This window comes from Salminus brasiliensis, chromosome 12 (assembly GCF_030463535.1).
Source record: "Salminus brasiliensis chromosome 12, fSalBra1.hap2, whole genome shotgun sequence".
In the NCBI taxonomy this organism is placed as follows: domain Eukaryota; kingdom Metazoa; phylum Chordata; class Actinopteri; order Characiformes; family Bryconidae; genus Salminus; species Salminus brasiliensis.
The window spans coordinates 33,782,818-33,796,621 of record NC_132889.1 but is presented as its reverse complement, the minus strand read 5'-3'; the positions used below and the strand labels follow the sequence as shown (position 1 = coordinate 33,796,621).

At 42.3% G+C, this 13,804-nt stretch overlaps 1 protein-coding gene across 1 annotated transcript; it reads left to right on the top strand.

The window, feature by feature from the left end:
• Nucleotides 1-1,907: 1,907 nt before the first annotated feature.
• gosr2 (golgi SNAP receptor complex member 2) lies at nucleotides 1,908-12,139 on the top strand. The gene is made up of 6 exons (XM_072693374.1): nucleotides 1,908-2,069; nucleotides 3,510-3,574; nucleotides 6,253-6,361; nucleotides 9,056-9,188; nucleotides 9,873-10,013; nucleotides 10,378-12,139. Exons 1-6 carry the CDS (start codon nucleotides 2,041-2,043, stop codon nucleotides 10,537-10,539), a joined length of 639 nt encoding a protein of 212 aa, XP_072549475.1. The 5' UTR covers nucleotides 1,908-2,040; the 3' UTR covers nucleotides 10,540-12,139.
• Nucleotides 12,140-13,804: the final 1,665 nt, after the last annotated feature.

The following is a 13,804-nucleotide window of genomic DNA, read 5'->3' as shown; positions in this document are numbered from 1 at the left end:
AATCACCATTTGATTTGATTAAGAGCACAATTGGTGGGTGATTCAGCTTACTGGGAAAATGAGGTGTCCATCAATAGAGCTGTCTGATGTGTGGGGAATTACACAGATCAGAGCCTATTTGGCGGTATCATTGCACCAAATGAGCTGAGTGGATTTTTTGCCATCCAGGGTTGGAAAGGTTGTTTCCCACCGTGCTCAAAGGATACACAACAGTGATGTCATCTGATCAGGTTCAAGCAGATTTAACACAACGTATATTGTAGTTATACTATATTATGCATTATTATCAGCCAGGGTGGCACGGTGGGACAGCAGGTAGTGAGTGTGTGTGTCCTGCACAGCTCCAGGGGCCTCCAGGGGTTGTGGGCTCAATGCTCACACCTGTCTCTGCCTTTGTTCTCCTGTGTCCGTGTAGGTTTTCTTCCTCACGCTTCCCCGAAACATACTGTAGGTGGACAGGCTGGGCTAAATCGCCCCCTAGGTGTGAGTGAATGAGTGTCAGTATCCTATGAGGAACTGGCGTGCACTCCTGCTATGTGCCCAGTGATTACCGGTATGCTCTGGACCCACCGTGAGCCTAATCATGAAGAAGCACATAAAAAGATATATATATATATATATATATATAAATATGGACAAAAGTATTGGGACACCTGCTCATTTGTAGTCTCTTCCTAAATCAAGGGTATTAAAAACAAGTTTATCCCGTAACTGTCTCTACTGTTCAGAGAAGAAGGCTCTCTACTAGATTTTGGAGGAGCATTGCTGTAAGGATTTGATTGCATTCAGTGATGAGAGCATTAACAAGGTCAAGACCTCATCCTGGTACTGGATGGAGCACCAACCATCACTCCAGAGAGCACTGCAATTCCACTGCTCCACAGCTCAAGGCTGGGGGGCTTTATACCCCTCTAGCCCCCTCTAGGCTCATGATTATCGGCTCCAGAGAGTCCTGCTGTATTGGCAGTACTTCTCTAGAGGGACTAGACAAGCTGTGTATGTGTGTGTGCATTTGCACAATGGGTGCATCTTAGCAGGCACACACTAATATGTATGTCAGAATATATTACCTATGTACTAACTACATATATTATTAAAAGTAATGTTAAATATTAGCAGTCATATATTTAACATGGCAAAAACGATGTGTCTCATAGGCAGAGGCAGTGACGATGCAGTGGGGAATTATTAAAAAAAATATATGAATTGTTAATTAATTTAAAATATATTCAATATATTAATTATTAATACGTTTTGTGCTATAAACTATAAATAAAACAAAAAACAGACAAACAAATAAATAAATACTGGCCTGTTTATGCGACTAGTCAACGCTGAGCAGGCTGATGAGATGGTGAGAAGGTGCCCCAGCTCAGCTCTACACTGATCAGCCATAACATTAGAACCACCTGACTAATATTGAGTAGGTCCCACAAGAGATCTGACCATTGTAGGCATGGCCTCCACAAGACCTCTGCAAGTAGGCCCCTCCATGGATCACATCAATGAGCCTTAGGTGCCCAATGATATTTGGTAGGTACTGACCACTGCATATCGGGCACATAACTGTCCACAAGACCTGCCTGATGTTTTGGAGATTTTTAACTCAGTCAGGTTCCTGCCAAAGTGCCTCAGATTTCTGGGCTTGTCCATTTTTCCTGCTGTAACAACACACCACCCTCATGAGCTGACCGCTCACACAGACATATCCACCTTATTGGCAGATACCACTGTAATAATGATAATAATCGATGAGGATGATCAATGTGAGTCACTTAACCTGTGAGTGGTGCTAATGTTATGGCTGTACTAATGAGGAGCCACTGTTTCAGTCAGGCAGAGCTGAGCGCGCCCGGGGAGCGGAAGGGTCCTGCTGCTTGTTGACGTGTAGCGCTGCTGCTGGAGGAGGAGGAGAAGGTGGAGGAGGTGGAGGAGGATGTGGAGCTGGAGCTGGAAAGCGCAGTTAGTGTTAATTCGTGAGCCAGGGCTGCTTCTAGATCTTCTCTCTGAGTTTGGAGGCTTTTTAAAGCAGCACTGAAGATGGAGACGCTTTACCATCAGACCAATAAGTGAGTCCGGAAACACGGAGCTTTAGCATTAGCATTAGCATTAGCATTAGCATTAGACTTCCGTTACATTAAAACGCGAATAAACAAACTCATTAATATTATTATTTAAATGTGTAATTATTATGCCATGTATTTTATTAAAAATGCATTTTTAAAAATGTCACAGTTTTACTCGTCTGTGACATTTGTGTTAGCTAGCTAGCTAATGCTAGGGACGTTAGCTGGCTAGCCTGCTAGCTAGCTACAAGGCCTTATAGTTTCACTTTTCTTGTATTAACACAAATATTACAGTAATAATAACAATTACAGTCATTTTAATAACCTCTTATAAAATAGAGAGACCTTATAGTTTCACTTTTCTTGTATTAACACAAATATTACAGAAATAATAACAATTACAGTCATTTTAATAACCTCTTATAAAATAGAGAGACCTTATAGTTTCACTTTTCTTGTATTAACACAAATATTACAGAAATAATAACAATTACAGTCATTTTAATAACCTCTTATAAAATAGAGAGACCTTATAGTTTCACTTTTCTTGTATTAACACAAATATTACAGTAATAATAACAATTACAGTCATTTTAATAACCTCTTATAAAATAGAGAGACCTTATAGTTTCACTTTTCTTGTATTAACACAAATATTACAGTAATAATAACAATTACAGTCATTTTAATAACCTCTTATAAAATAGAGAGACCTTATAGTTTCACTTTTCTTGTATTAACACAAATATTACAGTAATAATAACAATTACAGTCATTTTAATAACCTCTTATAAAATAGAGACCTTATAGTTTCACTGTTGATTTGACACAAATTACAGAAGCTAATTTTTCTTAAAAAGAAAAGGTGTGGGTTCACTTTTCTGCATTAGTGTTTTTCTACTTCTAACTATCAGTAGTAATTATTCATGATCATATAGAATAATATACAAACATACTTATAAATATGCTATATTATGTGAGCTGTAAGCCTCTTTACACAATAATACAATACTGCTAACAATAACGACCAACATTGTCGTGTTAACATTTACAATATTAGACTGTTTACACCTGGTGTTATTGGTATTATTTGATAAGTGACGTTGTGTAACTGTGTTGTGTTATTAGTGTTCACATTAATAATAGTTGCTTGTATTAGTTAATAGGATAAAAAAAAGCCTTGTTTAACAGCCCTGAATTTCCAACGACGCCAGTAACTGTCACAGGTATTTTCCCTTTAAAGTGAAAGTACATGACTAGTCTTTTGGGGCTGTCGGGTTTTTCTGTGGCCGTGTCACAGCTGACTCATTATACAGCAGTGATCCTAAAACAAGCCACAGGTGCATTTGTGTGGCTTCATGTTGGCTAAATATCACTGTCGGCCAGCTTGAACATCTCTGTAGACAGTGTCTGATGTTGTGTGTGTTTGTCTCTCGTTAACAGACAAATCCAGGAGGTCCAGTCTCAGATGGGCCGACTTGAGACAACTGACCGACAGTCAGTGCACTGTGAGTGCTCTCTCTCTCTCTCTCTCTCTCTCTCTCTCTCTCTCTCTCTCTCTCTCTCTCTCTCTCTCTCTCTCTCTCTCACACACACAAGGGTGACCCATTGTACCTTTCTCTTCTCTCCAAGAAGTTCTTATCAGTGAATTATTGATTGTTCTGTTTGTGAGATCTGACGTTGACAGTCACTGTCTGATGTCTGATCTGCACCACTCACCAACTCATCGGTTTGACTGTGTATTAACAGAGTTATTATTTGCCTTACAAGTTTTGTAGATCAATCAAGACTATAATAAATGGTCTGAACACCTGATTAATTAATCAATTAAAGTGATTGATTCATTTAAAATTATTATTGAAAGGATTCTAAGTAAATTATTTGTTGTTGTCAGCATTTGTAAAAGCAGTAGCGTATAAAAAGCAGTACCTAAAACCTTTCTTAAGTGTGGTAAAGCCACAGTAACACACAGCCTTGAGTGGTTCATTTCTGATAACTCAAAGAGGTTGTCTTGATGACAGAACTTTTCAAATTGATTTCCAAAATTCACAGTTTTTTGCCCCCACACATTATTATCTGATCACCCACTGGACTGAACAACAGGCTCTGCTTTTAATGGTTGGTTTATGTTATAGCAAACTAGCCTTACCTAGCTTAGCAAGCTGAGGAGATTGCAGTAAGATGCGGTAGGGTTATCTGTTGGCTTAGCACTAGCCAGCTTCATCAGCTTCCCTGTGATGGGCAGCTCTCTCCCTCCTCAAAAAACAGCGCTAACCTGGCTTTACATTTAATAAATACAGCATTTGATAATAGTAGCTTTATTTAAAAAGTACTGAAATTGCAGTATTGAAAAAGTAGTAGTAGTAGTATTAGTTTTGTGGGTTTTTTTTTCTGTCCTTAATAAATATTTTTCCAAAATAAATGCACACACAAATAAATAAATAAATAAATAAACCACATTACATTAATAGCAAAGAGAAACAAACAAAGCTTTCAACACTTTTACACTAATTAATTACCACTTATTGTTATTTAGTTATTAGTTATTGTATGGACCTTCGGTACGTTTTCCAGCTCTACTTTCGTTCAGGAAATCAGCACTAATAACTAAATGTGAAACTTAACTTTTAATGTGGGTCTGTGTGTGTTTTCAGTCAACCCAACGAACAGCTCGGTCTTGTTTTCAGCCTCAACATAATCAGAATGAGCTCTGAATTCATTCTGAGAGTCATACAGCCACACTGTTCAAGTACAAGATCCTTGAGGAAGTTCTCAGGGTTTCCTGAAGGTTTCTTAAAGCACCTTGAGAGATTCCTCATCAGCTTCAAACCGATGAACCTCTAAAAGTTCATGAAGTCTCTTATACTTTTAGCAGATGATTAGTTGATTAGCTTTAAATGATTGTAGCCGCAAAGTCAGAGGAGTAGGTCTGTTGGTTGGTTAATTGGATGGTCAGTGGACTCATTGATTATTGTAATAATCATCATTTGTTACCTGATTGATTGAGAACGTTTAGTATAGATGGGTAGTATGGAGTCTGTGCCAAGGGTGTTTGGTGGGAGAAGTTGTAACTGAGGTCTGTGTGTGTGTGTGTGTGTGTGTGTGTGTAGAGGTGGCGCTGATTGCGTTTAGCCAGGCTGGTGCCCTGGCAGGAAGGGCAGGGAGAGGCCAGATTGAGAGAAGGGAGAGATAATGTTTTGGAGGGACTGGGTGAAGAAAGGATGTGAAGGGGATAAGTGTAATACTATGTTGAGTTTGGTGTGTGTGTGTGTGTGTGTGGTAGTTGTGAGGTTTGGACAGATAGTGGTCTCAGTCAGGCCGTTGCCTGTCTATGCTGATGACGTCATCAAGTGCTGATGTCAAATACTGGAAGGATGCATTGTGTGCGAATGTGTGTGAACACTTGCGCAGTGGGTGGGGAACTGGACAGTGTGTGTCTGTGTGTGTCTGTGTGTGTCTGTGTGTGTGTGTCTGTGTTAAGCTGCTCCTATAAAGTTCTGATAATGCTTCCCACCAGTTTCAGGTCCTCTCCCAGGAAACAGCACACATCCTGATCCACAATCAGCCACTGACTCCCAGAGAGGGTGGAGCTGTCTGCTCTGCCACACTGCCTGCCTGTCCAGACTAATCACAGTTAAAGCAGCATTATGTAGCATTTTACCTTAAAACAGCAGCTTCAGGATCATGCTGATGCTCCGCTGACTGGAACAGGGACAACGTTATCTCTTTCGTTCCCACTCCGGTCTGGAAAGCTGCTACTGCACCATGGAAGAACTTAGGTGGAGATACATGACGAGGCCTGTGTAACACGGCGTAACCCGAGTGATAATAGTGTAAAATCCTGTAGTATTACTCCACCACCTCAGTCCACATGCTTCTCTACCTTCAGATGCTGCTTCTGAATCTCAGCTTGTCCAAAAAGCTGTCCATGAGGGGGCGCTCAAAGCTTGATTTGTGTTTACAGCAGTGGAGTAAAAGTGAATTACACTTTTCAACTGTAGGGGGAGCCCAAGAGCAAAACACCAATCCCAGATTACATAATGCTGCTTTAACTTTCATTTATTTTGATTGTTTAGAAAATGATTAAACACAACATAAAATCTCAAAACTACAATTCAGTACTATGTGATTATTTGTTGCAATTCTTAAGAAATGGCGTGTGTGTGTGTGTCTTTCTCTTTCACAGTGTTAGAAAATGAGTTGCAGGCCAGAATCGAACAGATCTTCACACATCTGGAACGGCTTGAGATCCTCGCCAGCAAAGAACCACCAAATCGTCGTCAGAACGCCAAACTGTGAGTTCTGCTAGAACAGACATGCAGTCAAATACTGATCAGTATTAATGATCGGAATTATACAAGTCATATTGAGTTCAGTATAGGCTATAATTAACCTAATTAAAAATAAATAAATCATTTATCAGCCATAACATTAGCACCACTGACGGACGAAGTGGAAAACATTGATTTATTGTTTCTATCAAGGGGTAGGATCTATATATTAGGCAGCAAACAAACAGTCCTTCCATTCCTGAAGGTGATGTGTTGTTATAAGCAGGGAAAATGGGTGAAAAAGAATCTGAGACACTCGACAAGAACTAAACTGTGATGGCTGGACAACTGGAGGGTCAGAACATCTCTAAAACATCAGGCAAGGGTTGCAGTGGTTGGTACCAACCAAATGTGCTCTGAGAAAAGACAACTGATCTACTGGTGAACCAGTGACAGGGCACCTAAGGCTCATTGATGTGATTCTTGGAGAACCCACCAGGCATGTTGAATTCAGTGTGGACTATGAATCTAAATAAATTCCCTTCTTCAGGCTTTTTAACTCTCTATGCCCTCCAGTGTCGCATATAGGACACAAACGTTTCTGTAATATGAGGCAGCAAGGCTTAAAAGTGTGCTGAGTTGGTCTGAGTCCAAAAAGGAAACAGTCCTGACACTTGTAGGGATGTCAGAGGGATTGCATCTAGACGTATTGGAGCCGCCTTTCATCTAAACACAAGCGTGTAAAATGTGTGCTTGATCATTTTCTGCGGGTTTTTAAACCCTGCAACCAAAAAACTTTATACACTCCTCCCGTCTTTCGCTCTGAAATTGCATCTCGGGTCAGAAAAACTGAAGTTTTCCCAGAATGCTCTGTTTTACCGGCAGCAGTACCATCTACCTTTTCTACGTTCAAACCAGCAAATTTGCAAAAGGAGCAGGTTGCAAAGACGAATGCAACCACAGTCACCATTTGGGTTGGACACACATAGATGGAATTTGACTTCCACCTTTAAGCCGTCTCTGCAGTGAACACACATGCTAGTCAATCCGGGCGGATCTTAAATGATCAGAAGATCGTGGAGGTTAGTGAAAAACAGTAGGTAATTCAGGCTGTAGTCAGAAAACCACAGACGTGATATCACAGATATCCCAAAACACCATGTAAAAGCAACCCCATTTGAATGGGGCTTAAAACACACAATCTTCATCATTCCCTGTTTTTCTAACACTCTCAAACAACTGCCAGCGTTAGACCGCTGGGCTTCATCCTGCAGCGTTGGGTCGCTGTCCTCTGGCCTTAAAGGTGCTCTTCTCTGTCTGTCCGGTACAATGTTCATGTTCATAACACTTGACCCATGAAACCTGTATAAATACAGAGTGCATTCCAGTTTAAGGTTAAGCAGCGTAGAAGACGGATCACTGTTTCCACACACGTGCTTCGTTTGGAATTTGAGGGACGCAGACCGTGGATCTTCACACAGTGCCTGCTATTGTGCAGCGTGTAATTACGGTAGCTTTTTTCATGGACGATGGCTATAATGATGAAATGATGATGCTTATTGAGCTCGTTGGGGTGCAGGTATGTGAAGGTGGGTGGGGGTGTATGTGCCCTGTGGCACTGCGATCGTTTGGAAACAATCTGAATGAGGTCATGTCATCTTAACCTGTTTGCCAAAGCCAGGCTGTAACGCTCCAAAAACAGACCCGAGGCGAACGCACCTGAGATGCCACACAAATGCATAGACAGACAGACACACACACACACACCTGAAACTACTCAGGATGCTGCATACCACTGAGACACATCAAAGCCAAGACTCATAGCTTTGTATTTCGTTAGTATCGTCAGTCGGATATTGAAATTACAGGCAGTAATTGCTGCGGATGCACGGTGATGTTGGAATCCTATAGTCGGTATAGACAGGTGAGTCTCCAGTCAAAACCCGAAGCATCAGTTCCACTGATAAAAATAGACGTTTTACCCTATATGTACAAAAGTATTCGGACACCCCTCTTGATGACTGAATGTAGGGGTTTCCTTCAGTCTTACTGCCACATGTGTATAAAAGCAAGCCCCTAGCCATGCAGTCTGCCTTTGCACACATTAGTGAAAGAATGGGTGTTTCTAAAGAGCTCACTGAACTCCAGCGTGGTTCTGTAATAGGATCTAGCAGAAGGCCTTTTTCCCTGGACAGTAGAGACAGTTACTCCAACAAAAGGATAAACTTTTTATTAATTAATTAATTTATTTATTTTTATTTTATTTATAAAATATATTACATTTATTTAATTAAATTATATATATGTATTTTTTAAATAAATACTCTTTCAGAAGAAACTGTGATTGAGCATGTGTCCATTATTTCTGTCCATTATTTTTCTAGTTCTGTGTAGTTTGGTTACATGGAATATAGATATTCCATGTCAGTGCATCAGTAATAATTGGCATTAAGTTGGTGCCCCTTTTTCTTACACACACACACCTCTAATTCAGACCTGAGTCCATGAAGAGCATCCATAGAAGTGGAGTTGTGAACTCCTCAACTCACACACACACACACACACACACACACACACACACACACACACACATACACATAGACACAAACCTACAATTGAGCCATAGATCAATGCTTTTAAGGGTCTTCTGCAGGGTTGTGTTGCTGGCTGAGCTGTCAGACAGACCGTCACACTGTTTTGCTTTCTGTTTCCCCGCAGGCGAGTGGACCAGCTGAAGTATGACGTGCAACATCTGCAGACAGCCCTGAGGAACTTCCAGCACAGACGCTACGCTCGTGAGGCTCAGGAGAGGGAGAGGGAAGAGCTGATGAGCCGTACTTTCACCACCAACGTGAGTACACACACATACGCATACACACACAAACACCGCAGCAATTACTTGACAAAGTCTATTAGTCATCACCTGTAACACAAGAAAGGGGCTCTGTGGTGTTCGTATGACACTGGTGGTCCTTCCAACAGAGTGCTGTACACCGTAGGGAGAGCAGAGGGCAATATGTTGTAGTTTTCATCGCTTGGCCCCTGTGCCAGAGGCTGCAGTGTTGTGTACTTTTTGTGCTCGTGGGTTTTTGCCCCCCAAATTTGCCAAATTGCACAGTGTGCAAGACCTCACTAAACTAAAAGAGATGGCCTTTTTGTATCAATATTGGTTCAATATCATCAAAAAATGCCAGTAATTTATGGCCAAATTCCATTACTATGGACATTGGGACAGGCCATTGCAATGAAGGAAAGTAGGAAGAAGGAAAAACCTTATATCTCCTGGTGCGAAGCATCCATCGCCTCTTTTTAAACTGCTGCCTATGTGGTGTTGCCAGGCAGCCGACACGCTCTGAGTAAAGCTCCGGGTCTCCAGCTAAAAGATTCCTGTGCCCACCAACAAAGTTTAAGGGTGATGAGGGAAGAGCGACGGAGCCATCTATCCACTCTAAAAAAAGCATGGCTGAGACACTCTGTGTTCAAAGGGGGCCCCTATGAGCTCTTCATGTTCATGTCTGTGTTTTTGTGCTCGCAGGACGCCGATACTTCGATCCCCATAGACGATACTCTTCAGTTTAACTCCAGTCTCCACAGTGCGCACAGAGGAATGGACGATCTGCTTGGTTCTGGCTCAGGCATCCTTAACGGCCTCCGCGATCAGAGGGGCGCGCTCAAGGTGTGTAGTTTTCTCTTCTACAGGCAGTGTATATCAAGGCCTAGATAAAAATCTGCCTGGTTGATCTCTGATTTGGAGGATGCGTGCTGAGGGTAGTAAGTATTAAGTGCAGGTTTATTTATTTATGATTATGGTGATTAGAATTGGGGTAATGGGTTTGGGCCCTATGTGTAACTCCAATCATTTTCCTGTAGTTTTTCACAAGTTTAGCATGGGTTCAAAGGCATATTTGGCATTTCTGTGGTGAGACTTAATTAATTATGTCTGGTAATTAATTAATAATAATGAATCTGTGTCTCAGAAACCCAGGTCTGTAAGTTAGTCTCTCCTCTCAGTAAACAGTGTTGTCTTCTCTGTGTGGCAGGGTACCCATAAGAAGATGCTGGACGTGGCCAACATGTTAGGGTTGTCCAACACGGTGATGCGCCTGATCGAGAAGCGAGCAACCCAGGATAAGTTCATCATGATCACTGGAATGCTGGTCACCTGCGTGGTCATGTTCTTGGTGGTCAAATACCTGAGCTGAACCTCCTCGACTAACGTGAAAAGGACCTTCCCAGGGGACGCTGATCTTAATCCTTATGGATTACAGCAGATGGCCTCATTGCAGATTTCTCATCCTGCTTGTCACCTGATTTGACTCACTGAGCCAGATTTTATGCGAATTAATAAAACTGTAACGAGTCTAAAAGTCAAAGCAGGTGACGGCAGTCTGTAACTCGGACGATTTAGTCATGACAGCCCTCGAAGCACCTGAAGAGCTTTTCTGGGCTCTTTTCTCAAATATCTTTTACTACTTTTACTAGTACTTTTACTTCTCTCATTTCTCTCAAGCTTTTCCAAATGATTTCAAAGGCTGTGCTGAAAAGACTGAATGCCATTGAGGCCACAGGATCATGAATTTGACCTTCTGTTCGTGTGTGTCTGTAATCGGAGCAAATGTACAGATACACGAGTTCCTTCACAAAAAATCTTTGAACCGGTTTAGAGAAGTAGACCAAGCCTCTCAGTCATTCACAGTCATTCACTCAACCCTCCTGCAGTTAGATCACATTGGAAAAACACCCTGGACTTTCCAACAGGTTTTAACAGAAAACAAAAGACAAGGCAACATAAAATCCAGCCTGAACACAAACTCACATTCATATTTTAGGTATTTGAAACTGTTTCTGTCTAAGCAGGGGTCAAGGTTCTGGGCAAACAGGAAATGAGAGCTGTTATTGGACAGCTGCGACCTCATCTCCACGCTCAGCCGGTACATGTTGGAATAGAATCCACATGCAACCCCTCCAGGAGGTCCATCATATCTCTCTGGCCCCAGGCTACACGAGTTTCTACAATCAAACTGAAATCCTCTGATATTTGTCATGTCTGCAGATGCGCCGGGAGTGGAGAGTATTGTAGAGTTAAGAGGAAAATTTGCTGCTGGCTGATCTCTTGCTAAGGTTTTCAGAGGTGCAGGTCAGGTTTCCCCACCACATAATGCAGGCAGATGTACAGTTCTCTCCCTCATACCCAAATGTAGTCGCTCAGCCAGGACCACCTGTTTGATTTCTTAAGTTTTCTTCTGTAGTTTTAGACCTGAGCTACAAAGCGAATGTAGCTGAGAATGTCCCTTGTGGCAGTTGGACTACATTTGTGATAACGGGGGACATTCATTTTTTCTCTTTGGTAAACCATTCTCCTTTATCAGGTGTCCAAACCTCATTGGCGTGAATCAACCAAGGATTGATTTCAGCACTCGCTTGAATTGAGGAAAGAGGAAACCACCCCGGATGAGTGGAAGACATCTTCAAGTTGCCTGGACTTCATCATTCTCATCCTCAAGTATCGACAGAAGCGACGCTACAATACAGAAAAAAAATTCTGACCGGGAAACCCCGTGTAATGGAAGTAGGTTTGACCATGTGTAGCATATTCTTGACTATGGGTCGTGACTTGGGATCTTTTGTACGTCAGCTATTATGAATAATGTGCTTCTGTGCGCTGTAGTCAATGCATTCCCAACACTCCCATATCTCACAGCTATGGGTAGTTGGTTTACCCCTGTACAGACCGTCTACTGCAATACCCCCTACCAGCCCGGTTTTTCTGTTTTCACTCATTAAAGCATACTTTGAATCAGGGCTCAGCATGGCTCACTATTGGACCAAGCAGCAAGAGCACCAGCCATAAAAAGCTCTAATAGTGCCACCTGCTGACTGAAAGTGGTATTGCCTTAGAAATATAAGAAGGAAAGGAAATGGAGTTTATTATTAATAATAAAACATTCATAGTAAATATAAATTGTCTTTGTTTGCCAGAAAAGCAAGCCTACACCACCATCTTGATGCAGAACCCAGTTGCTCTAGAGCAGGCCGAGGGCACCAGTCTTATCCGCAAAGGGCTGCTGTGGCTGCAGGTTTTCCATTCCAGCTGAGCAGCAGCGCACCCTGTATAACTAACCAACTGCTTAAAGACTGCTCTAGGGCAGTGGGTCCCCAGCCCTGGAGGACCACTTCCCTGTCCATGTTTGTGCATCCCCTGCATTGATACAACCACTTGAAATCAGTATGGACTGCAGGGAGCAGTGACAGCACTGAAATATGATTGAGTGGTCTGCCAGAACCAGGTTTGGAAACCATTGCTCTAGAGCAGGGGTAAGTAATCCCAGTCCTGGGGCATTGGATTCTTGCACAGTCCCGTTTCCCACCCCTTCACTACACTACAAGGTTACTCCTAAGCCAATTACAGCAGTTGTCACCAGCCCTGCTCCTGAGAATCTACCTTTCTGCAGACCCATGATCCTACTGCTGATCAAGCCAACCCACTCCAATTATTAGCTGAATGAGGAGTGTGAAGGTAAAGGTGAACCAAATCAAACACCTCAACAAAACAGACGATGGGTGACCTCAGAGTACAGGATACATCCATCTAATCAATAGAGCAGCAGTGGAAAAAGCAACGCATGTGATTCAGGACTTCTTGTGGGCGTTTAAAACCTCCCACCTCATTTATTTAATATATAAAAGTTTATCGATTCATCCTACTGCTGTATTCTCAAATTCTGATCCCACTTCATACCGAAGGGGGTGGCTTTCCTCGTTCCTTGTGTTTCTTTTGCCGCATTGAAACAGGCACAGCAGTTACTGCAGTTCTGGAGGAGACTGATGAAGGTCAACCTGTCCATCTGGATCCTGGACCCCGGAAGATGCATGGCGGAGGGCATACTGAGCAGCTGCACCAACAAAAACACAGTTTCACAGCCTGACCACAAGGCATAGCATATGATAAACCACCCAGTTCATCAGTGGAGCAAAACTCCAACAACTACACGTCATCCCCAGAGACCCTACTGTTTTACTTTTACCCTTACTGTCTCTTAGAAATGAAGATGAAGAGTAGCTGAAGCATTGAGGCCTGCACTGTCCTCAAGTCATCAAGGTTACTTCCGTACGTGCGTCTCATTCCTATTCCTGACCACATGCTCCTAACTCACAGAACCTCAACCTTAATCTTCTGGCAATTGGTGCCTGGCTATTGTCCTGCAGGAGTTCAACATGACCATTGTTTACAACCCTTGCACCTTGAGACTTTGTGGACACCTCTTCTAATGAATGCATTCAGCTACTTTAAGTTGCACCCATTGCTGAAACAGATCTGCAAATGCACACACACACACACAGCTTGTCTAGCCCCTGTAGAGAAGTACAGCCAATAGAATAGGACTCTCTGGAGCAGATAAACATGAACCTACTGCCAGGCATGGGTTTAAGGGGTGTAAAGCCCTCCAGCATTGAATTGATGCTTCA